We start from the raw sequence: 21377 nt of genomic DNA, 5'->3' as shown, positions 1-21377 counted from the left end.
TATAATTAAAATGTGAGTATGAATGAGTTAGTGGAATGAGTCCGCAATTAAAAATGGTAAAAAGTGAAATGTGTCAAATTTTGTGGGACGGACGGAAATGGAAAAATGCGACAAAATTTAAGAGACGGAGGGAGTAGTATTTGAATGAATTGGGCTATATTTATAGAAATCAAACCCAGCTCAGCCGTTTCAATCGTGGGCCTAGGTCAGATCAGGCCTTAAGCGTGCTAGACGTCCCGACCCAGCCCAGTTGACTAGTCTTGCATCCGAATCCTGTTGAAACCCAAACCCGAAAGAGAAATCACCCGACCCGACACGACTGCCTCCCCTTTCTTCGTCCCCAAGCTCTCACATATACACTTGCACTCCTTTTCCTGAATCTACATAATTTCTAGTTTATTTTTATCCGAAAACGGTCTTAGTGTTGATCATTAGCAATTCGCAATGTCGAGATTCGAGGAATCGGCTCCTGCTAGGGGGGGATTTTCTTTCGATTTGTGCAAGAGAAACGAGATGCTTATGCAAAAGGGTTTGAAGCCATCCTCGTATCTGAAGACCGGAACTACGATTGTTGGGTTGGTTTTTCAGGTACATTTTGATTATGGACCGTCTTTGAATTTCGATTTGGGTATTAACGTTGTGCTTGCTCAATTGGGTTTTCTCTTTTGGCTTATTTTTCATGAATTTGTTTGTTGCCCTTCCCTTTTCCTTCGTGATTACTTGGAACACCGCGATTATGTATTGCTTTGGTTCCATTCAGTTTTTTATTGGAGGGCTTTGTAGTGAATTGAGATGGAAAATGTGGGAATGTGATGTTTTGTTGGAAAAATATGTCATAATGGTATCCTGAGCTTTTTTGTAGTCTAGATGAGATGTTTACCATTTATTCAGTAGACTTTTTCTTGAATACTCGGATTTAAACTTTCTGATCATTTGGGTGAGATGAAGTTGAAGTTTGTTCGACTTTCGAATGACATGATTCGCGGAATTTTATCGGTTGCAATAAAAGGAAATCGGAGTTAAACAGAATTATCACAGTCTTATTGTTTGAGGTAGAGTTGAAGTTCTAATGCTTTAGAACTGTGCTTCATCAAGTACAGGCTCATCGAGCTGAAATAGTCTAGTCAAGCTGACATGGAATTTATAAGATCACCTAGTGGTAATACATTTGTTTCAAATTTTGAGTTGTTTATGAAAATGTGCAAGCCCTACCCTATATTGTAGCCCATGGTATCTGACTTCAGTTAAACTAAGCAAACATCTTCTCAGTGGCCTTATTTACTTCCATGTATCGCGTAGGAGTGTATATGTACTCACTAGCTTATTAAGGTTAATGAATATGTTTGTTATATGCTTGAATATGTTTCCCTTGACAATATTTCTATGCTTTAGGATGGTGTCATTCTTGGAGCTGACACACGAGCCACTGAAGGCCCCATTGTTGCTGATAAGAATTGCGAGAAGATCCACTACATGGCTCCAAATATATATTGTTGTGGAGCTGGTACGGCCGCCGATACAGAAGCTGTTACAGGTATAAATGAATTAGTTCTCATCTCATGTTGTCTTCTTGTTTACTGAACTATCTGACTCTTTATAATGCCTTCTGTATATGGCCAACTTATACTGTCTGTTTGTATTGACCTTCACTAGACATGGTTAGCTCTCAGCTGAAGCTGCACCGGTTTCATACTGGCCGTGAATCCAGGGTTGTGACTGCTCTGACTCTTCTGAAGTCTCATCTTTTTAGGTGCAAACCCCAAAACTCTTTTATAGTGTCATTATCTCGTGTGTAAAATGGGTTACATGGGAAGTTCATTGGTTTATATCTGAATCAGTTATCAAGGACATGTATCAGCTGCCTTGGTGCTTGGTGGAGTGGATGTGACAGGTCCTCACCTGCATACTGTGAGTTACTTTGGCCTGAAGATGTTGCTTTGTTTTCCTTTTCTTTTATCCCTCGGGTCTAACATGTAAGGAGTCTATCCCAGATTTATCCACATGGTTCTACAGATACTCTACCATTTGCTACTATGGGTTCTGGATCACTTGCTGCAATGGCTATTTTTGAATCAAAATACCGTGAAGGGCTCACTGTAAGTTCCTTAGGTCTTTTGTAGAGCATTCAAACACTTATTGTGTGGATTCCTTGAGTTGAGACTGCAAAGCACTTTTGCAGAGGGATGAAGGAGTAAAACTAGTGGCTGAAGCAATTTGCTCTGGTATATTCAATGATCTGGGAAGTGGAAGCAATGTAGATGTCTGTGTCATAACAAAGGTCTGATTTAAAATTTATGATGTTTTCTTCCTATCCACTCATAGGTACTTGTTGCTTGTGATAAACTGGTTTCCATCTTACCCCTTTTGCCTTTTCTTTTAGGGGAAGCGAGAGTACTTGAGAAATTATATGTTGCCGAACCCTCGTACGTATGTGAGTGAGAAGGGATACTCTTTCTCCAAGAAGACTGGTGAGTATCATTAGGAAAATGGAGTATTAGTTTTAACAACTTAAAAATTGCATTATGTGTTTCATGTTACTTGATTGCTTCAGTTTTGATTTTATTTCTACTCATTTTCTTCTCTAATATATCTGCAGAGGTGTTGCTGACAAAGATCACACCATTGAGAGAGCTGGTGGAAGTGATTGAAGGGGGAGATGCTATGGAAGAATGAATGTGATTGAATATGTCATCGTTCTTGGAAACTTCCTGGTCTTCTCATTAACTAGCCTACTGTCTAGCCTCAATGCCTTCACTTTCATTTTCACCAACTTTGTCCATGTTGCAGTTTGTTGGAGATTATAATTTCTACGGTTTACAGTTATCCCCCCTATCTCTCCCTTTCTGTCCCAGTAAACATATGATGGATAAGATCACTATACCTAAATGGTATACAAAATATCATTGTTGCTTTTGCTTCCGAGCTAAGAATAATTAATTCACTGCACCAAACTCCTTCCAGAATTTGGAAAATTTTGAGTATGTGCAGGCTAAATAACCACAGTAGATGAATCAGTAAAATGCAGACAAATTAGGGTTGTGTATAATTGATATAGGTGCGCCTGTGGAGCAACAGTTAATTGTGATTATGTTGTTGTGGAGTCTATGTCTATGTCAAAGCAAACATAAGTGCCATCGTTATGCATCTTAGATTCTGAGATAGCTTCCTATTTTGAACTGACATAACTGCATATTACCCTGAGTTTTCAAGGGTGCCCTAACTAGCCTTCTTGCATGCATAATGCAAGGTTTAGACTTTAGATAGTACTCCTATTATCTTTACGAAAACATATCCCACTATATCTTTTAGTTGATTTATAGTTAAGTTTGCATTCCTTGAATATTACTGTGGCGTGACGCTAAATTTCAACCTATTAATTCGACTTAAATGTAATTACCAATTAAGTTATATTTGATCATGTCACAAGTGAAAGACTTTGTGCGAAGTCCCAATCTGATAAGAGCAATTTTGTAGTTATGGTCCGAGCTAAATATTATTTAAATTAAATTTATAGAAAATTTTCCTCACATTCGTTGATTACTTCGCCATTTGTTTACTTTCAGTTAACTGCATCAGTACAATACAAAATGCGAGTATTACTTCACTTACTTTGGACAAAAAATGCACTTAAAAGTTTAAATTAATTAGATCTACCAACATTTAAAATTACTTTTAGACCATTTCATATCATTAGGGACCAAATAAAACCAAACTTGAAATGTAAACCAAAAATTTATTTTGGCTATCGTGTGCGGATTGATTTGAAATTTTACTCTCGAGTATTAAGTAAACAAATCGATTTGAATAAACGACTTTTGGTAATAAAAGTGTGAGTATTTAGTAAATAAATTGATTTGAATATTCGAGTTTTAGTAATAAAAGTGTGAGTATTTAGTAAACAAATTGATTTGAATATTCGAGTTTTAGTAATAAAAGTGTGAGTATTTAATTAACAAATCGATTTGAATATATATATAATATAATCTGAAATACCAACAATCAAAAGCTACAAATATTGTGATAATGAAATTTTGATTTCCTAATTTCTGTACGCCTGTGGACTCCCTCCAGTTGTCGGGTACGATCCCCCAATTCTCAAGTCATCATCTTCTCCAAATTCAGTCTATTTTATTTATCAATTAAGTGATCAATTTAATTTCTCATACAATTGCGCTCGATCGGCAAAACCAATCAAAAACCCCAATCCTTTTTTCTGCCCTATTTTGATTGATCCCATATCCGATTGTTGGATTCTGAGTTGGTTATTTTAGAGGGAGCTGGTGTAGTATTATGGCAACCTCCGGCGACGATGAAAACGACACCGTATTGAGCGATGTGGAGGCCGATGATCCAGTCCCTATTGTAATTCAGAACCCTGACGATGTGTCCGTCGAGAAGTTTAAGGAAATTCTGGCGGAGCTCGATCGTGAGAGAGCTGCCCGTGAGGCGGCTGAGAATGCGAAAAATGATATGCAAGTTTCGTTCAATAGGCTTAAAGCGCTGTGTCACGAGGCGATCAAGAAACGGGATGAGAGTTCGCGGCAGCGGGATGAGGCGTTGCGCGACAAGGAGGAAGCTCTGAAGAACTTGGAGAGGGTCGGTGGGGATTTGAGTGAGGAGGTTAAGTTAAAAGAAGAGATAAGCAGGCAAAAAGATGAGGTTTCGTTGCAGCTGGAGGAGGCGGGCAAGGCGAGGGATTCGATGCGGGTGGAAATGGAGAAAGGATCATCGATGCTGGTCAGTGGGATTGAGAAGATATCCAGGAAAGTGAGTAGCTACAAGGACTTTGGAGCAAACGGTTTGCCAAAGTCTAATAAGTACTCGGGATTGCCAGCAGTTGCCTATGGTGTGATTAAAAGGACCAATGAGATTGTGGAGGAGCTTCTGAGACAGGTTGAGTCGAGTATCAAGGGGAGGAATGAGGCCCGGGAGTTGGTTGAACAGAGGAATTATGAGATTGCCATTGAGGTTTCTCAACTTGAGGCAGCTATTAGTGGGTTAAGGGAAGATGTGGCAAAGAAAAGTGAGGAGATCGAGACTCTGAAAAAGTCCCTACTTGAGAAGGATGGAAAAGTTGCAGAATTAGAGAGAGAGTCTGCGGAAAAACAGGAAGAGATGGAAGGTGAACTTTCAAGGTTGAGGCTATTAATTTCTGACTATGAGTCGAAGATGGAGATGCAAAGGCCTTTGCTGATTGATCAACTGAATTATGTAACAAGACTGCATGAAGAAATGTGCAAAGCTATGGAGATTGTTGATGCTAACAAATCCTCAGAATTGTCAGAGTCCTTGTTCCTTGCTCAAGAAACAAATCTGGAGGAAAATATAAGGGCATCTTTAGAGGGGATGGAATCTGTGTATGAGTTGAGTAAAATTGTTGTTGAGAAAACCAAGGACCAGGTGGAGGAGAGAACTTGTGAGGTGAAAAAACTAAATGAAACTGTTTCACAGCTGATAAATGAGAAAGAGCATATTGGGTCTCTATTGAGAAGTACTTTGACTCAGAGGATGTCGGTGGATATGTCCTCCAAAACCAACAAATTATTTAAAGTAGCAGAAAATGGTTTAAAAGAGGCTGGGATCGACTATAAGTTCAGCAAATTTGATGCATCCAAAGGTAAAGCGGGTCCTGATGACACAGACGACAATGAAGTTTATGCTCTGGTATGCGAATTTTCTAGCATTAATTTCTGTGTGATTTACTAGCTTTGATCTATGCTTTATCAGCTCTCACTTGCATTATTCAGTTCAAACACTAGTTTCTGATGTCAACTCTGATTTTGCTCCTGGTGGTGACCACTACTCTTGATTGCAGGCCAGTGCACTGGAGAACATAATCAAGCAGTCTCAGATTGAGATCATAGAGCTAAAACATTCAGTGGAGGAACTGAGGTACTTGTTCTGCTATGAAATCATTAAAAAATCATAAGAGGATCCTCTACAATAGTTTTTTTTATTACTGATTGATCTAATGAAGTTACATGGCGCTAATGTTCCTGAGTACAAAGCGTTTGAAACATCATCATACATGCTTGGTTATAATATGCACCCCATTGTGTGTTATTTTCTGGTTCCTAGTGACCTTAATGGGCTTAAGTGCTTGAGGTTGCATAGGAGTTCCCTGTGCTACAGGGAACATTGAAGTTAATTTCGTTTGTTGGTTTGATGCTGGATCAAATCCTTCAACCAAACGCAATCCTAATGTTTAAAATTCTTTAGTCGAAGTGAGCATCATATAATCGTTGAACAATAACTTACATAACAGTTCTTTCTAGTTTTAATAGTCTAATATGGAGTGGCAAGAGTCCAGTTTGAACAACTGTTGTTGCTCACATCCAAGGCCCTCTCTTGGTTCAGTTTGGTGTTGTTTTATGTAAAACTAAGAAGTTATTCTTAAAATATATCATACTTTAAAAGCGTTAATCCACATATATATATTTGTCTCTTTGTCATTAGAGCTTTATTTTACTCTTTGGAGTGTGAGAAGAAGCATGTGATTGTGTGTCTTACTTCAATATACTGCTTCTCTTCTTTGCTAAAGGAAAATCATGTACCCAGCTGTAAAGACAAGCAAAATGAAATAAGTTTTTTAGAAGAAATCATTAAATTCAGTCTTTTTGGTTTTTGGAACAATGTAGCTGCTTCAGATCATGCATCAATGAAAAAGACTACATATCTGAAAATTGATTTCTTATATTCCATTAATGCATAACATCACGTAATTTTACTATTATAGCAATGAAAATTTTTCTTTACTGTCTTGGCTTATATTCAATGTTGCCAAAATGAAGGGCAGAGTCAAATTCATATAAGGAGTGTGTTGATGCCCAAGCTAAGGAACTGATTCAGTGGAAGCAACGTGTAGAAGAGCTTGAAGAGAAAGAAAGAGTGGCTAATGAAAATGTAGGTCGAGGTTTTTTTTAATTGGCTATACCAACCATCTAAAACTTCCAACTTTTTAGTTATCACTCTTCTCATGATGGCTGGGTCCACACATTTGTAATTTTCAATTTTCCATAAACAAGTCTTATTTGATCTGACACTTTATTTTTCTTCACAAGGTTGAGGGGCTTATGATGGATATTGCTGGAGCTGAAGAAGAAATCATGAGATGGAAGGTAGCAGCACAACAAGAAGCGGATGCAGGAAAAGCAGTTGAACAAGAGTATATATCACAAGTAAGTAAAATTTGAGAAGCCAAACAATTTTTTTCACTTATCATTTTCGTCTTCATTGATTGACTGGTTTTCCCGTCTGATGCCTTTTATTCTATGTATGCATCACAATGAAAATTTTACTAGAGCAAATGAAACGTATATAGATGAATCTAGGACCTTTATATGTTGTTTAGGCTTTATCTTTGTTCGGGAAGTAATATCATTGGAACTTTGTTTCTCTTTCGCAGATTTTTTTTTTTTGCTCGTTAAACCACCGATAGATTGTTTGGCATTTATATAGTAGCTCTTATACCAGTAGATTGTTTGCCTGAAGAACTGTGCCATCTGTCCATGTCATAGGAGGTTTGCATATGAATTGACTATAGGGAAACGCTCTATTCGAACCACATGCTTCGTCATGGAGTTTGGCATTGTATGTTGCAACTAACTAAATTCCATTTCTCATTGTGGACATTTAAGTGTGTTTCCTTGAGACATATTGAATCGACCTTGTCTAGGGATGTCATTTTGCTGCTTCATCATTCTATTCCCTATTTTCCCTGCTGATGAATCTTGATGTTTATGTAAATAACCTGCCAGTGGAAAACTTCTGGTACTCTCGTTTTTCTCGTCTGCCAGTGTAAATAACCTACTCTTAGTTATTGTTTTTTTTGTCTTCCTACTCTTAGTTATTGTTTTTTTGTCTTTTTTCCCCCTTTCTAAAGCATTCTGAAGATTAATTCCTAAGATGATTACTTTAATAATGGCCAGTAGAATTAGTCCTCTATGGTTAACATTTGAGTTTATTGAATTTCAATTCTGTGATTCTGCAGCTGGCATCGGTGCACCAGGAACTTGAAGAAGCTAGGCAAGCTGTAATAGAGTCAAAGAAAAAGCTTAAATTTAAAGAAGAAACTGCAGAAGCCGCAATGGCAGCAAGAGATGCTGCTGAAAAGTCATTGAGATTGGCAGATACAAGGGCGTCCAGGCTGAGAGATCGTGTGGAAGAGCTCACTCGTCAACTTGATGAACTTGATACGCGGGAAGCCTCAAGAACCACCAGTCTGAATAGGCCGAGATATGTTTGCTGGCCATGGCAATGGCTTGGCTTGGATTACGTAGGATCCCATCGGTCTGAACCGCCGGAACAAACTGCCAACGAAATGGAACTTTCTGAACCTCTTATTTGATTGTTTTTTGCTTGCGACCTTTCTTGTTTACTTCTTTGTTATTATCGAGTATTGAACGACGGAAAATATATACTCCACTGTTAGTTGATAGCAAAACTTAATCTGGCAAAGTTGTTTGAAATCAGATGTACATTATGCTTACTATTCTTTCTTAGTATTTAATTGTTGAAGGATAAGCTTAACCAATTGATGGTTGTGTAAACATTTGTGTGTGCTATTCTGCCTTTTTGCAATTGCAACTTTTTTTTTTTTTGCAATTGCATTTCATTGGTGAAGGATTGTTACTTAAAGAGTAGAGTTTATAAATTTTAAATTTATAGTATCTTGATATTTGTCAAATGAAAATTGATGTGGCCTATGATGATAGTTTGGAAGTAAATTTAACGGTATTTCATATCAGTTTATTGTAGAATAGAGATACAGTGGAGAAGGATGGAAAGTAGAAAAGAATGAATCGATCAAAACTCACATTTAAATATTCAAGACTAAAACAATGGATAAATAAACCAGAAATGACAAGAAAAATAAGTGTGAAGGCAAGACATTCAAAATGGCCGCACTTGTTCACCTCTTAGTAACACACTTTTTCCTGAGCAAAACTCCGGTGGGAGGGCCGGTGACGACGAGTTGGCAATGCGCATACATCCAATAGGAGTAGTGGAAAATGCCTCCTAATTTAGACCTAGCTCTAAACAATCCTTTAATCTCAAGGTTCACTCTTCCTTCTTCTATCTGTTTCTGCAGCTGCATGCTATGCTTACTCGACAGCTTCACCTGGCTACCCACCATGTGCACGTCGGCAAACCTCGACTCGCCCCTCATCACTGCAAACGGCTTGATGTAACTCGTGGTGAGGTAGTTGTTGTCATAGTAGAGATCCAAGATCACGTAGCTGAAATCCACCTTCACCTTGCTGTTGGGGTTGCTGAAGTTGGCCAGCACCGTCACGTCCGCATTCAGCAGGTAGCCCATGTCTAGGTACGCCGCGTTGATGGTGGCAGTTGAGATGTCAAACCAAGGGCTGCGCGGCCGGAACACCAAGTACACGATGAGGACAATCAGGCCTCCCACAATCACCAATATCCAGAAGAGCATACAGAATGCTGCCACCAGCCAGGTTAACGGCCTGGTCCGTTGGGATGTTGGGGGGTGGATGAAACCAGGGTGGCGGCCGCCTCTTCCGTGCTGAGGACGCGTATGAGAATCAGAATGGGGTCTGGATTCTTGGTGCGGTACCTCAGCGACAAAGGGTGCCACGGGCTTAACATGGGCCGGATGGTGGGGCGATGTTCCGCCATGAGATGGTGGAGGGTGGCCATGAGGCGGTGGAGCACCGTGCGTAGGGGGGACATGAGGTGCAGTGTGCTGTGTAGGGTGGCCATGAGGCGGTGGAGCAACTTGCGTAGGGGGAGAACGAGGTGTGGGGTGGACATGAGGCGGCGCTTCAACCACAACCGGAGCATGGCCACGGTGGCGTGACGGCGGCCTGGAGCGAGGTGGTGGCGTGCGTGAGGGAAACTCGATGATCGAATCGCGTTGACGGGGGAGAAAGTGTGGATTTGTCTCATTGTGGTGGGACATTGTGGTGGCTGAGGATTGGTGCGAAAGTGAAGTGAAGGAGAAAATCTGGTAGCTTACCAATCAAAGGCGGAGAAAAAGAATCAGACATAAGTTGAGGAAGCAAGGCAAGTAAACAAACTGATTCTAAGTGCAAAAGCAGAGTATCCTCCTGTTCACCTCAAAATACAAAAGAAACCCACATATAATAATACTCGATGCTGCTGGTTCCATTTCCACCCATTTTCGGTTCCAGTTCCGGTTCGGCCTAGAACTATGACCAACAGTTCCAAACTAATGGTCCACGGGTCAATTCCGGGCCAATATAGTAAAAAATTGACATCACTACTTCTCATGGCTTTTTGAGAATCTTTACGAAAATTAAAACGGCAAATGAAATTATTTAGTTGAACTAGTAGTTGAACATGGGTATACATCTCCAGTTCTATTGTATAAATCCATATTCATAAACTAAGAGAACAAGAATTCCTAGTTGGTAGCAAAAATGAAGCTTTTGACTCATTTAATCATAGCATGTTTGGCAACAAAATCAACATGCTAACACTATCATATACCTATATTACAACGTTAAGCATGAGCATTCTTACAGCTACACTATCAAACCTAATCCCCCACCCCCTCCCTCTCTTTTCTATTTAGGTTTGTCTAAACTTTCTATTGAGTAGTTATGCTTGAAGCTAAAATGAAAGGCATGGAACTCAGTATCGGCTGCTAGGAGCTAAAACATAAGACATGATTTACGTATCTGCCAATTGTGCAAATTATTTGCTCACCATATCTTCAGCAAGCTTCTCTTACATACGATTCATCCTCAACATTTTACCACATCAATGCTGGGACTATCACCTGAGCAGCAAACAAGCAAAAGAGATTATGATCCTTAACTGGAGGAAGAAGGACCAACATTATGTTCTCAATAAATCAGTATCTTAATATAAAACGTATCATACTTTTTGCCAGTAATTTTCTTTTTTCATTCCCCACCGAGGCTTTCCATGACTCCAGATAATGATGTTGGATGGAGATTCTTCAAGTTTGAACAATGTAACAAAATTCTACCCTCTATTAGAAACAGAGAGCTTGCCCCACATTAGCTAGAGATAATGCCCTCAGAAAAGATCCTGCAATTGCACAAACTTTCCATCAGTAGCAGACACAGGATATAGTAAGTTTGAGTGGAAAGGAGACATTGTTGAGAAACAAGGGTAATTGAGAATTAGGAACTTAACAAGATGAGCAGATATTGAGTAAATAACATTTACATGAATTGCATGCTCCAAATCAGTTGCTTCTAGGAACGTGATAGAGTAAATAACAAAGAAAGAAATAAAAAACAAGCATTTTTTGGTTCAGATGTAATTTGAATTATTACAAGGAGAATGCTTAAAAGTACAAGCTTAAAAGTACAAAGGATTCTGTTGAACTTGATAAAATGGCGACAAGTGGTTTTGCACAGGAGCAGCAAGGATCAATAGTGACATATTAGCATTCGAATGATAGAGGAACATTATTGACTTAAGCTATTTGTTTTGAATGCTAATAGATACCAATAAAAGATGGAGTACGACATAATACTTTTGTTGATGAACCATAGGCAGGCATTCTCCATTAATTTTAGAATTGTAAAAAATATGGCAACGCAATGCCCTAGAAAGCAAAAGGGGAGTATAAGAATGAGCATAAAATTATTAAATGCCTGAATCAGTTCACCTTAATTCAGAACATGGATGCAGATAGATTGTCCCCAACATCAGAACACAGCAGAATCTGTCCATACCCATCTCAGCAGTATCTAAGCAAGTACCAAGAGCCCTTAACGATCCAAAAGACCAGAACTTATGGTACCATTCCCTACTCAGCATAAATGAGTCAACTTGTACCCGCACTCAACACTGACCAATGGAAGCATTAAATCTGGAAACACATACATTCAAAAGAAAGCATTTGGCACCAGTCAGAAGGACAATTGTGATTTCACCAATGGATTCCCGGTATAATGTTTAGGAACATAATTTACAAACTCTTATATTTCTTTTGAGTTGATAGCACCTATTAGAGTCTCTGACAAATAACTATCAAGAGTAAAACCATTCTTCATCATATCATCCCAAACTTCACAAGCCAAAGAAATTTTCTTGTCCTTTATAAGGCCTCGAATGATCAGCTTGTAAGTCACTTCATCTGGATAGGCCCCCCTAGTTTGCATCTCCTTAAATAGACATAGGGCTTCGCTAACTTGATAGGTCTTGCAGTATCCACCAATAAGTGCATTGTAGGATATGACATCAGGCACAATTCTATGTTTTACCATATCATGAAAAATACCATGAGCCATGCTAACTCTACCAGTTTTGCATAGATGGTCAATAATTGTTGTATATAATGCAAGACTTGGAAATAGACCCATGTTTGTCATTTCATCAAGAAGGGCCTTAGCTACAACAGAGTTTCTTTCTTTCAGAAAAGAATCAATGAGAATTGTGAATGTCACCACATCAGGAGCAATTCCTTTCCTTCCCATCTCCTCAAAGAGCTTATAAGCCTTTCTCGTAACACCGGATTTGCAAAGAGCAGTAATAATTGTGTTATATGATACAACATCTGCATATCCCTTGACCTCCATCTTGGTAACTAACAAGACATATGCCTTATCTATTCTATTGGCTTTGCAGAAACCCTTTAAAAGCTCGTTATAGCTGTAACTATCGGGTTCCATCCCACTCCTCTGCATTTTCTCCAGCAATTTCTCTGCCTCATCCAACAATAGTGCATTACAACAATGATTCAACAACACATTGTGTGTAATTAAATCGGGCTCACAACCATTCTTCTTCATAAAATTCTTGAGTGTGAGTGCTTTATCAATCCTACCAACTCGGCAAAAACCACAAATAAGCACATTATAAATCACAGCATCGAAGCAGATCTTTCCCCTCATGTCCCCTACCGTGAGCTCATAAGCCAAATCAACTTTCCCAATGTCGCATAGCCCGAGCATAAGTGCCCTGCACGCCTTATTATCTGGTTTAACATCTCTCTTGATCATGATTTTCCACATGTCAACTGCTTCATCATGTCGTTTGACTCTACAAAACCCACTGATAACAATAGTATAGCTGACTACGTCTGGCTCGGGCCCTCTTTCTCTCATTAATCTCAGCAATATCAATGCATCATCAACTAAACTCTCACCACACAAAAGATTTAAATAAATATTAAACGCCCAAATGTCGGGCACAATCCCAAGCCTATCCATATCCTCAAAAAGCCTAGAAAGAAGGTAAAAATTTCTAACTTGACACAGCCCAGAAATAAATCTAGAGTAAGTAAACGAGCTCAAAGAAAACCCTTTGGAATTCAATGAATCATAATAGTATTCAGACAGCTCAAAACGCTGGTTCTTGATTAAAACACCAAGAAACCTGTTGTAGTCAACCGAAAAAATCCTGCAGTCTGATTGAGACATTTCGTCGAACACCTTGATCGCGTTATCAATGAGGCCGGATTTGACGTAGCTGGCTATGAGAGAACGATATATGAGTCGTTGCTTGCCAAGAGCCTTATACATTTATCAAAATCGCTTCCGCAGAAGCGTATGCATTTGAGCTCCAATTCCGACAAGGAAAAAAAATCTTGGGTGCAAGCAATGGGATAAAAGAAAAGTTATACAAAGTGGTTAAAAACAAGGGGTGAATGTCAGTGGCTCTACACTGTGTATGTGAGTGTTGGAAATCAGAATCAGCTGATTTCGGCGGAAGCGGTGGTGGCGCAAAACCAACTCCACAGACCACACTCTCCACCTTCAGACGAGTAAATTTTTGAGCTATGTATAATTGGGCTTTTCTTTTGGGCCTCACTCTTACTGTTATTTAATCTTTGAAATAATGTTTAACTTTGTTTGACTATATATGACAAGTAAGGAAATTATGAAGATTTTGGTGACACTTATGCTTCATTTATGATTACATTTCTCATACATTGCAATAATGCTCATTTTTATGATTCATACATAGATCCATAATACAGACGATTTCTAGTTAATTCAGTTGATTAAATTGTTTGTACCTCAACTTATATAGTATACATATATATATTCATCGAGAAATTTATGTACATAAGCATTATCGGTAAACACTATTATCAGTTAGTCCGTATTAATTATATATTTATTTTTATTAGGATTATTCAAAAATTCCTGTTGATATAATAATTAATTTTGCAAATTATATAAAAATCAAAGCTCGATTTGTCTAATTTTTTATAATTTGAAATAAATAAATAAAAGAAACTAATTGGGCGTTGATTTTTATTTAGTTCGTAATTTTGCAAATGTATAAAACTCGAAGCTTGATTTGTCTATTTTCTTTATAACTTCAAATAAATAAATAAAAGAACTTTTGAGCTTTAATTTTTTATTTAATTTGTAAAATGAATAATGTCAACAACAAATTTACAGGTATTAAACTCAAACTAAATATATAAATAAAACAGATACTAATGTGGACTAAATATGAAAGGTTGATGGGTTTGTTTACTTTTGGGTAGTTAGTTTGGATGTACGAAACAAATACAGGTTAATTTACCAGATACTTTACCAGGAAAAGGGAACCAAGTACGCAAATGAGTGAGATCCCCTTGGCACCTCAACTATCTAACAAGTTGAACTAGCTTAAGCTTCCTGCATAATTAAGTTATCAAACCAATGGCGATTTACACGGATTGACAAGGACGCACACACTGCCATCATTCTATCAAAAACCTAGCAATCGAGTTTCATTTAGTTTCGGTCTCACATGTATCCCTCTTCGACCTCAGCAAAGCCATCGTTTGACCAAGTCCGCTTCCTCTCAGAGCTTTATACGACCATGATTTACTGCCTATATTCTGCTTTCCCCAACTATTGTCCTGCAACATCTGTGGTTTCTTGTCCAAGTTACTTCCAGGTGATGCTTGCACCTTTTTCTCATTCTTCCCCCGACTATTCTCCTGAGAGACCACCACCTTCTTGGGGGTACTGTCCCAACCATTTACCTTGGATAGTTGCTCCTTTTTGGCTTTTAGAGCCTCGCTCAATTGGTCCCAGATGCCCCCGCCAATTTCTACAACAACGTTACCATTATTGAGTCGTTCGAATGTATCAAAATCAAAACTATATAATGCACTTACCTTCACTAGGCTGCTGTGTCTCTTTACCCTGGTCAGATTCTTGAGTATCTGCAGATGGTGGGTTATTTAGGAAGGAGATAACTTATTTGGGCTTTTTACTAGGAATTATAAGTTTGGTTCTTTGTGCTTCTCTGAATTGCAGTGAACATCATACCTGGGCTGGGTTCGGCTGTTGGTTTACCACTGGTGACAGGCAACGCTTTCTTCAGAGCATTTACATCCTTTGTAGATGCTTCATTCACACATGTCACAGCTTTGTTTCCTGGTTTTGATCCCCCACTGGTGAGGACACGGACGTCAACGAGTGCTGAAAAATCAATCTGCACGAGATGGATCACAGTGAAAACAGTAAGAAGCAAGGCAGCTTTTGTAAATAGTGAAAACAGTCAGGACACAAGGGAGACTTAGTAACCAAAAGTGAATCATGGTCTGCTGGCATACGTCTCTGTGAAAGAAGATGATAAATAGGCTTACTTTACATGCCTACACTGCTTACCTCCAAAGAACCATCTTCTTTATAAAGCGAAGTATCAAGTTGTGCGGCTTCATCCTCATCGTCTTCCTCATAAACGATCGGATATTCTGGTACTGGCAGTAACATTGTTTGGTTGGATTCCGCATTGTACCAAGCCACGTTTCCAACCTATATAAAGAAGATGTCTCACAATCTTTCATTGTGGTCACATAAATAGGGAAAAGAAAAAACACTTCAACTATAGTTGAACTATACTCGATGGGCAGAAAGCTCAGGGGTCCATGTTGATGATAATTCCAGAACTCGATATGCAATGAGATCCCCTTCCTGCAAAAAATGAAAGGACAAATGATTGAAGTTTCTTCCTTGAAGAATATTGCGAGACTCAAATCGTACTCCCTGGAATCATTACTGTTAATGATGTAAGAAGAAATCAAGGAACAACCTTTGGCGAGCCAGGAAGAGGTGGAAGCTTATCAAAGTCGATTCGCTCATTTGGTTGTTTCTTTTTCTCTTTAGTCGGTGTTTCGAAATCCTCTTTGTTTGTTCTGTAGTCATTTATAGAAGTGAATCTACGGTTTTCCTTCCCCCACTGTTGGCCTTTCTTCTTGCTAGTAATTCCATTCCAATTAAAGATTTCCTAATGAAGAACCAGCATATTCATCATGAAGAAATATGTCAGCAGTTTGAACGAGAAAGAAACACCGACGGAAAGAACAAAACTAAGAATAATTGGTTTGCAAGAACAAACATCCATCGACAACTCAATAAAACCTTGAGCTGAACTTTTTCTTCCATACTATTATTAGAAGCTCATTACGTATTGTAAAATTGTTCTATGTTGACATCAGCAGAAATAAAAGGTCAGTTTCATTACATCTCCTTATCTCAAACCTGATGGATCACATATTGGTTGGCATTTGGCAAAAATAGCAAGTTCCCAAAAAAGTAGGCAGCTTAATTAAGAAAGTTAATATCCATGTTGACTAACATCCTATGCCTTGCATAGTGATAAGTCTGCCAGATGTGTCACGGGTTGCAGCCTATGCTTTGCATAGATGAGTCTGACCCATGTTCCACGGACTCACGGGTTGCATCCCTTGAGTCCAGGCCACCCCTAAAGGAACCCAAGGCGGATATATTAATTGCACAATCTCCTAAGTAGCATTTGCTCTGAAGTAATATCGTTTCATGAAAATGGTCCTAAAACTCAGGTACAGAGTTAAAATGATGAAAATATTGTTCAACTAACATCCAATGCATAACAAAAATTACCAGAGGTGCATGGTCTTGCTGCATAGCTTCTTCTGCATCAACAAAAATAATTTCATATGTGAGAAGTACGAAATAGTTCACTGTGTATCATATATATCCAAGTGCAGAATAGAAGATTTCGTTCCCAACTGTGAGGACAGGACATGGAATGATGGAGGGAGAAATTGTTGGAAATCAATTTATGAACAGTGGGATCAGCAAAATAACTTAATATTGCTTTAAATAGCATATTTCACAGATTAATGAATTTGATGATACACAATATAGGAGGTAATCAATTCTAGGCACAAAGCAAATTGGGCTTCTCAGACTGAGAAGTATTGAACTTAGTTCACTGTGTTTTTTTCGACAATAAGAACTGGTGACGAGAGAAGAAAACTAATGAATGCTAGTCCTATTAGGAACAAAAACTAGAAGGCTGAAAAATACGTTGTTGATAACATGATTAACATTATTGAGCAATAAGTCACCCGTTCACCTAGTTAGAAGGACCAAGTTAAATAACGTCATCACAACCATAATCCAAATAAATTGACCAAAGACAGAAAGCAGTACCTTCTTCCAAAGGTTCAAAGCGGATATGTCCTGGCCTTATTTCAATGGGAACAACTTCATCCTCCTCGATACTTTTGTGATTTGATTGCTTTGATGCATCACGTTTTTTATTTGTACATTCTTGTACAGATGGACTAATCTGACCTGATTGCTCATGCAAACTGTGGCTCGGCGGCTCTAATGTGTCACTCATTTGGGCCAGCTGATCATGTTTATCGTTGTTTTGATTTTGCAGCTTTTGTACATCACCATTTTGATTTTTCTGCTTGCATACATCGCCATTTTGTTTTGGAAGTTCAAGAAAGTCATTGTTGTGTTGGTAATGCTTTTTTCCCTTAACAACCCCTTTGCTTGGGGAAGATAGCTTGCACTGTAGCTGGACAGACAACTTAGGTCAATATCAAATGACAATCAGAGGCATCCAGAATAGGCACTAACTTTTTAAGCAAATGAGATAACTCACTAGTCCTTTCGGCTGACCATCTGATTTGTTCCTTTCAGCATCAGCTTGGTATTTTTTCCACTTCTGCTGTAAAACTGAGGTATTCAGTTTTTCAAATTAATCGCAGGAATAAGAAATTAAAACACTAACCTGTCCATTCCATTGGTCATCCGTCTTTTTTCTGTCAGCTTTAGCTTGATCCTCTTTCCAGTTTCGCTGCAAAATTAAGTGACTCAGACTTCAGATTACTGGCACTGGAGGAGTCTTAATAGTCAATACATATATATCTAATAACTCACAAGACCCTCTGATTCACAGGTTGCATTTTTCTTCTGAATGTTTGCCATTTCACGCAACCAACGTCTTTTTTTAGTCTTCCGCCGAGCACTTCTACTTGGAGCCTGCAAATAATCAGAGACATTACCAAATCCAGGATGACTACCAGGGAGAGCGAGAAAGGAGCATTTAGTACAGTCACGGAAAATAGCTTACAAAATTGATTGAATCATATAATTCGAAAAGGTAACCATATATCAAAATTGATATCGCGCATCCACAACAGACCAACTCAGAGTTTGACATCAACCAAGGGATACCAGTATCATATAGTGCCAAAAGTGTAATTTCATGAAACAGCACAATATTGAAATGCTACACATATCCACAGCTTGCAAGATCAATACAATCCATTAAAATGATAGAAAAGACACCTTTTTTGTTTCCTTGGGGGAAATTTTGGCATCATCAGTCTCATTGTCGTTCTCTTGAACATCAACAGTTCTGCATGTGTAGCAACAGTTAGTTAGAATGAATGGATGTGTGATCATTCGAAAAGTTAACAGAAACACATAAGTAAAATATATTCATTGAATGTCTAAAAAGAAAGGAGAAAAACAAAGAAAAGCAAATAAAACTGTATGTGCTACTTACTAGTCTAAGACCGAAGAGTGAAGGATTTTCTTTTTAGTGGCATTAATAGAGATTAAGGTCTTATTTGTTAGTTTCCAGACCTTTAATATACTTGCATGGGTAACTCAAGCCCTTTTGTATATGTTTAGCAACCTTCTACATTAATAAAAAAAAAATTCACATCAAGAAAAGATGTAGTGGCCACTGGCACTGGACCAGTTATATATCTTTGAGATTTTTTAATATCCCAACCTGAAAGACACTATATACCGAGCTAATAAATATTTTAACACATCCCCTGTTCACTTCTTTTCAGCAAAGAAATTGCACAGCAAAAGGAAGGCAGTGGAAATTATACTCCTCATCTACAAACTTGCTTGCCATATCTGCATCCATGATCGGAACTGTATCTTTTTTAATAATAGTAATATTTTTCTCTGCCTGTATTACGAGTATACAGCAACTTACCTCTAGCTCCATACAGCCATGTTAGTTGTTCAAAGATACACTAGCTTTCTCATCACTATCTTGGCAACAATTATGGAGCCTTAAATTATTTGTCTATAATCATTTTAGAGATATACTAAACTAATTAGCACTCCCTAGGCTCAATCATCTGCGGGTAGAAGTTCTACTTGATTGACCAAACTATTATTCACTTAGCAAAAGCTTAAAAGGAATGTCATATTATTCCAAATACTTATAAAATAGACTGGTCAGGCCAGTAGGAAATTTGTAGCTTTATATCCTGTAATTTGTTTGATTGAAGATTATTGACTTCAAATTAGGTTTTCCGGATACAATATACTTTTGGACTTTGTACTTTGATTAGAAGAAAAACAATTCACAGTCAGTGAAAGTAAAATATCCAGAAATAGATCATTTCTAGTACGCATACCTCTCCTCACCAGGCTCCGCCACATCATTATTTTTATCACTACGCTTAGCAGGCCCATCTTTGTTTTCCACGTTATCTCCAGCCACAGAAGCATCTTTTTTCTCTTTACAAACATCACTAGAAGCATTTCCCGTAACCACAGAACACTGTTTCTTCTCCCTAAGAAATAGAGGATTAAGAGCAGAGCGTGTAAGCATGAAAATAGGTAGATTTGAGTAGATCAAGCAAGGAAGTAGCAGGGCACAACATACTTATTGCCTTCTAGCCTCTCCACTGATTTTCTTTTACAGTTTTTCTTTCTTGAATTTCGACATGCAGAATCTTCTACAATTTCCAATGGGACTTCATCATCTTCAGATTCCGCAACTTTTCTTTTGCGGTTTTTCTTTTTTGACTTACAACCTGAAGAATTTTCAACCACATCCAACAGGAATTTATCATCATCTTCAGATACTTTTTTTGATTCATCACTTTCATAACCACCTTTTTCTTTCTCAAACTCCTCATTTGCTAAAAGCAAGACACCACCATCTACAGGTTGCTTCTCCTGAGGTTTCAATTTCTGAACATCATTAGCAGCATCGTTTCCTTCTATTGACAAAATGTGTTTCCTTTTCTTCACACTTCACTCACAAAGCAAAAGTTAAAATGCTAATATATCATTTCCACATACATGCCAGAAAGACAAGCCCCATATGTTGTTTTCAGAATTAATAATCTTTTTTACTAACCTGATAATCTCATTATCTTTTAAAATGCTGGTAGATATAAACGGCGGTAAGGCAAAGCCAGATATCTGCCGGAAAGATTCCGAAACAATACAAAATTAAGCATTTGTAGCACGGGATAGAATGCCAAAACAATGATTCCTAATTTTCATATCTCATCAGCAAATCAATTAAAACAATAACAAAACTAAAGCATGAGTGAATTCGTTTGCTTTCTTTTCTGATTCTCCAAAGTAGCAAGGGCAGCAATTCCTAAAAGTCTAAAACCCTACCCAACTTTTGCACAGAACAAGTTAGCAATAAGCTTCAACTCTTTCCAATGTTTTCTAAAAGATAATCATAGACTCACAAAAATGAGAAGACAGCCAACCAAGAAGCTACAAAAACATAAATTATGAAACATAGAAAATGAAAAATGAGGATCATAATTCATTAAAAATCGAGAGCAGAGTAATTGTACAGTGTGCAATGTGCATGAGCTTTTAGGATCAAGAGATAAATTAGTCTTCTCAGAAGAAGAATTTGCTTCTATCTAGACAAGACAGAAGGGCGGGCAAAAGTGAGAAGCGCATGGATTGATGAAAAGCAATAGAGTTTTGAAGAGGAATAGGTAGGTTGGGAGGTCCATACGGAGAGGAGGAGGCCGTTGGGGCAGGATTGGTGGAGACGGAAAGCGTGGAGCAGATGGGAGGCGAGGTCGGAAACGGCGTGGAGGCGGCGGGGTTGGAGCAGAATCCAGCTGCGGGTCAAGCCCTCCAATTTCTGGGTATCGCTCAAAATGTCGTCATCTTTGAATACCACTCGGATTCTCTTGCACGAGTCCATCACTCATGCAAGCTTCCCCTAATTCTCGCTCGCTGTGAAGGTGTGGACTGTGGAGGGAGAGAGCAGGGCAGGCTGTCACTCTCTATGCTCAAATTATATAGCCTTCCATTTCCAAAGGCCCAAATATGAATTTCACTTAAATTTTTGTAATTGCTTTTTAGTTATTACAAATGATGGCC

General features: G+C 38.4%; 5 protein-coding genes across 10 annotated transcripts; 2 read left to right on the top strand and 3 right to left on the bottom strand.

Moving 5' to 3' along the window:
- The first annotated feature begins 364 nt into the window (after positions 1-364).
- LOC125203724 (proteasome subunit beta type-7-A) lies at positions 365-2919 on the top strand. Its single transcript, XM_048102141.2, has 8 exons — positions 365-588; positions 1393-1534; positions 1654-1750; positions 1839-1908; positions 1992-2096; positions 2180-2278; positions 2381-2468; positions 2597-2919. The coding sequence occupies exons 1-8, from the start codon at positions 445-447 to the stop codon at positions 2671-2673; spliced, it is 822 nt and encodes a 273-aa protein (XP_047958098.1). The 5' UTR covers positions 365-444; the 3' UTR covers positions 2674-2919.
- A 1098-nt stretch (positions 2920-4017) lies between these two features.
- LOC125206052 (paramyosin) lies at positions 4018-8533 on the top strand. Its single transcript, XM_048105335.2, has 5 exons — positions 4018-5664; positions 5816-5892; positions 6792-6903; positions 7062-7178; positions 7991-8533. The coding sequence occupies exons 1-5, from the start codon at positions 4291-4293 to the stop codon at positions 8345-8347; spliced, it is 2037 nt and encodes a 678-aa protein (XP_047961292.1). The 5' UTR covers positions 4018-4290; the 3' UTR covers positions 8348-8533.
- A 189-nt stretch (positions 8534-8722) lies between these two features.
- Positions 8723-10917, bottom strand: LOC125208250 (uncharacterized). 2 transcript variants are annotated; one of them, XM_089060554.1, is made up of 3 exons: positions 10876-10917; positions 10699-10771; positions 8723-9973 (listed from the first exon to the last, which is right to left on the bottom strand). In XM_089060554.1, the coding sequence occupies exons 2-3, from the start codon at positions 10699-10701 to the stop codon at positions 8912-8914; spliced, it is 1065 nt and encodes a 354-aa protein (XP_088916680.1). In that variant the 5' UTR covers positions 10702-10771; positions 10876-10917; the 3' UTR covers positions 8723-8911. The 2 variants fall into 2 exon arrangements, with proteins under 2 accessions (XP_088916680.1, XP_047963789.1); XM_048107832.2 differs by lacking the exons at positions 10699-10771; positions 10876-10917 and having other exon boundaries at positions 8723-9928.
- LOC125208249 (Pentatricopeptide repeat (PPR-like) superfamily protein) lies at positions 10398-13764 on the bottom strand. The gene is made up of 3 exons (XM_089060553.1): positions 11636-13764; positions 10876-11046; positions 10398-10771 (listed from the first exon to the last, which is right to left on the bottom strand). The coding sequence occupies exon 1, from the start codon at positions 13491-13493 to the stop codon at positions 11949-11951; it is 1545 nt and encodes a 514-aa protein (XP_088916679.1). The 5' UTR covers positions 13494-13764; the 3' UTR covers positions 10398-10771; positions 10876-11046; positions 11636-11948.
- A 666-nt stretch (positions 13765-14430) lies between these two features.
- On the bottom strand, positions 14431-21300 carry LOC125205928 (coilin). 5 transcript variants are annotated; one of them, XM_048105144.2, is made up of 17 exons: positions 21004-21300; positions 20377-20441; positions 20129-20268; positions 19897-20047; positions 19646-19804; positions 18549-18618; positions 18138-18239; positions 17989-18054; positions 17860-17925; positions 17397-17772; positions 16842-16873; positions 16012-16206; positions 15822-15893; positions 15588-15734; positions 15246-15411; positions 15092-15139; positions 14431-15024 (listed from the first exon to the last, which is right to left on the bottom strand). In XM_048105144.2, exons 1-17 carry the CDS (start codon positions 21196-21198, stop codon positions 14699-14701), a joined length of 2376 nt encoding a protein of 791 aa, XP_047961101.1. In that variant the 5' UTR covers positions 21199-21300; the 3' UTR covers positions 14431-14698. The 5 variants fall into 5 exon arrangements, with proteins under 5 accessions (XP_047961101.1, XP_047961097.1, XP_047961099.1 ...); XM_048105140.2 differs by having other exon boundaries at positions 19897-20268; XM_048105142.2 differs by having other exon boundaries at positions 17397-17766; positions 19897-20268.
- Between the last annotated feature and the right edge of the window lie 77 nt (positions 21301-21377).

This window comes from Salvia hispanica, chromosome 6, assembly GCF_029641045.1.
Source record: "Salvia hispanica isolate PSC_SH4W2 chromosome 6, Shi_PSC_v1, whole genome shotgun sequence".
Taxonomy (NCBI): Eukaryota; Viridiplantae; Streptophyta; class Magnoliopsida; order Lamiales; family Lamiaceae; genus Salvia; species Salvia hispanica.
The sequence above is the reverse complement of the archived record's forward strand: the minus strand, read 5'-3'. Positions and strand labels throughout refer to the sequence as shown.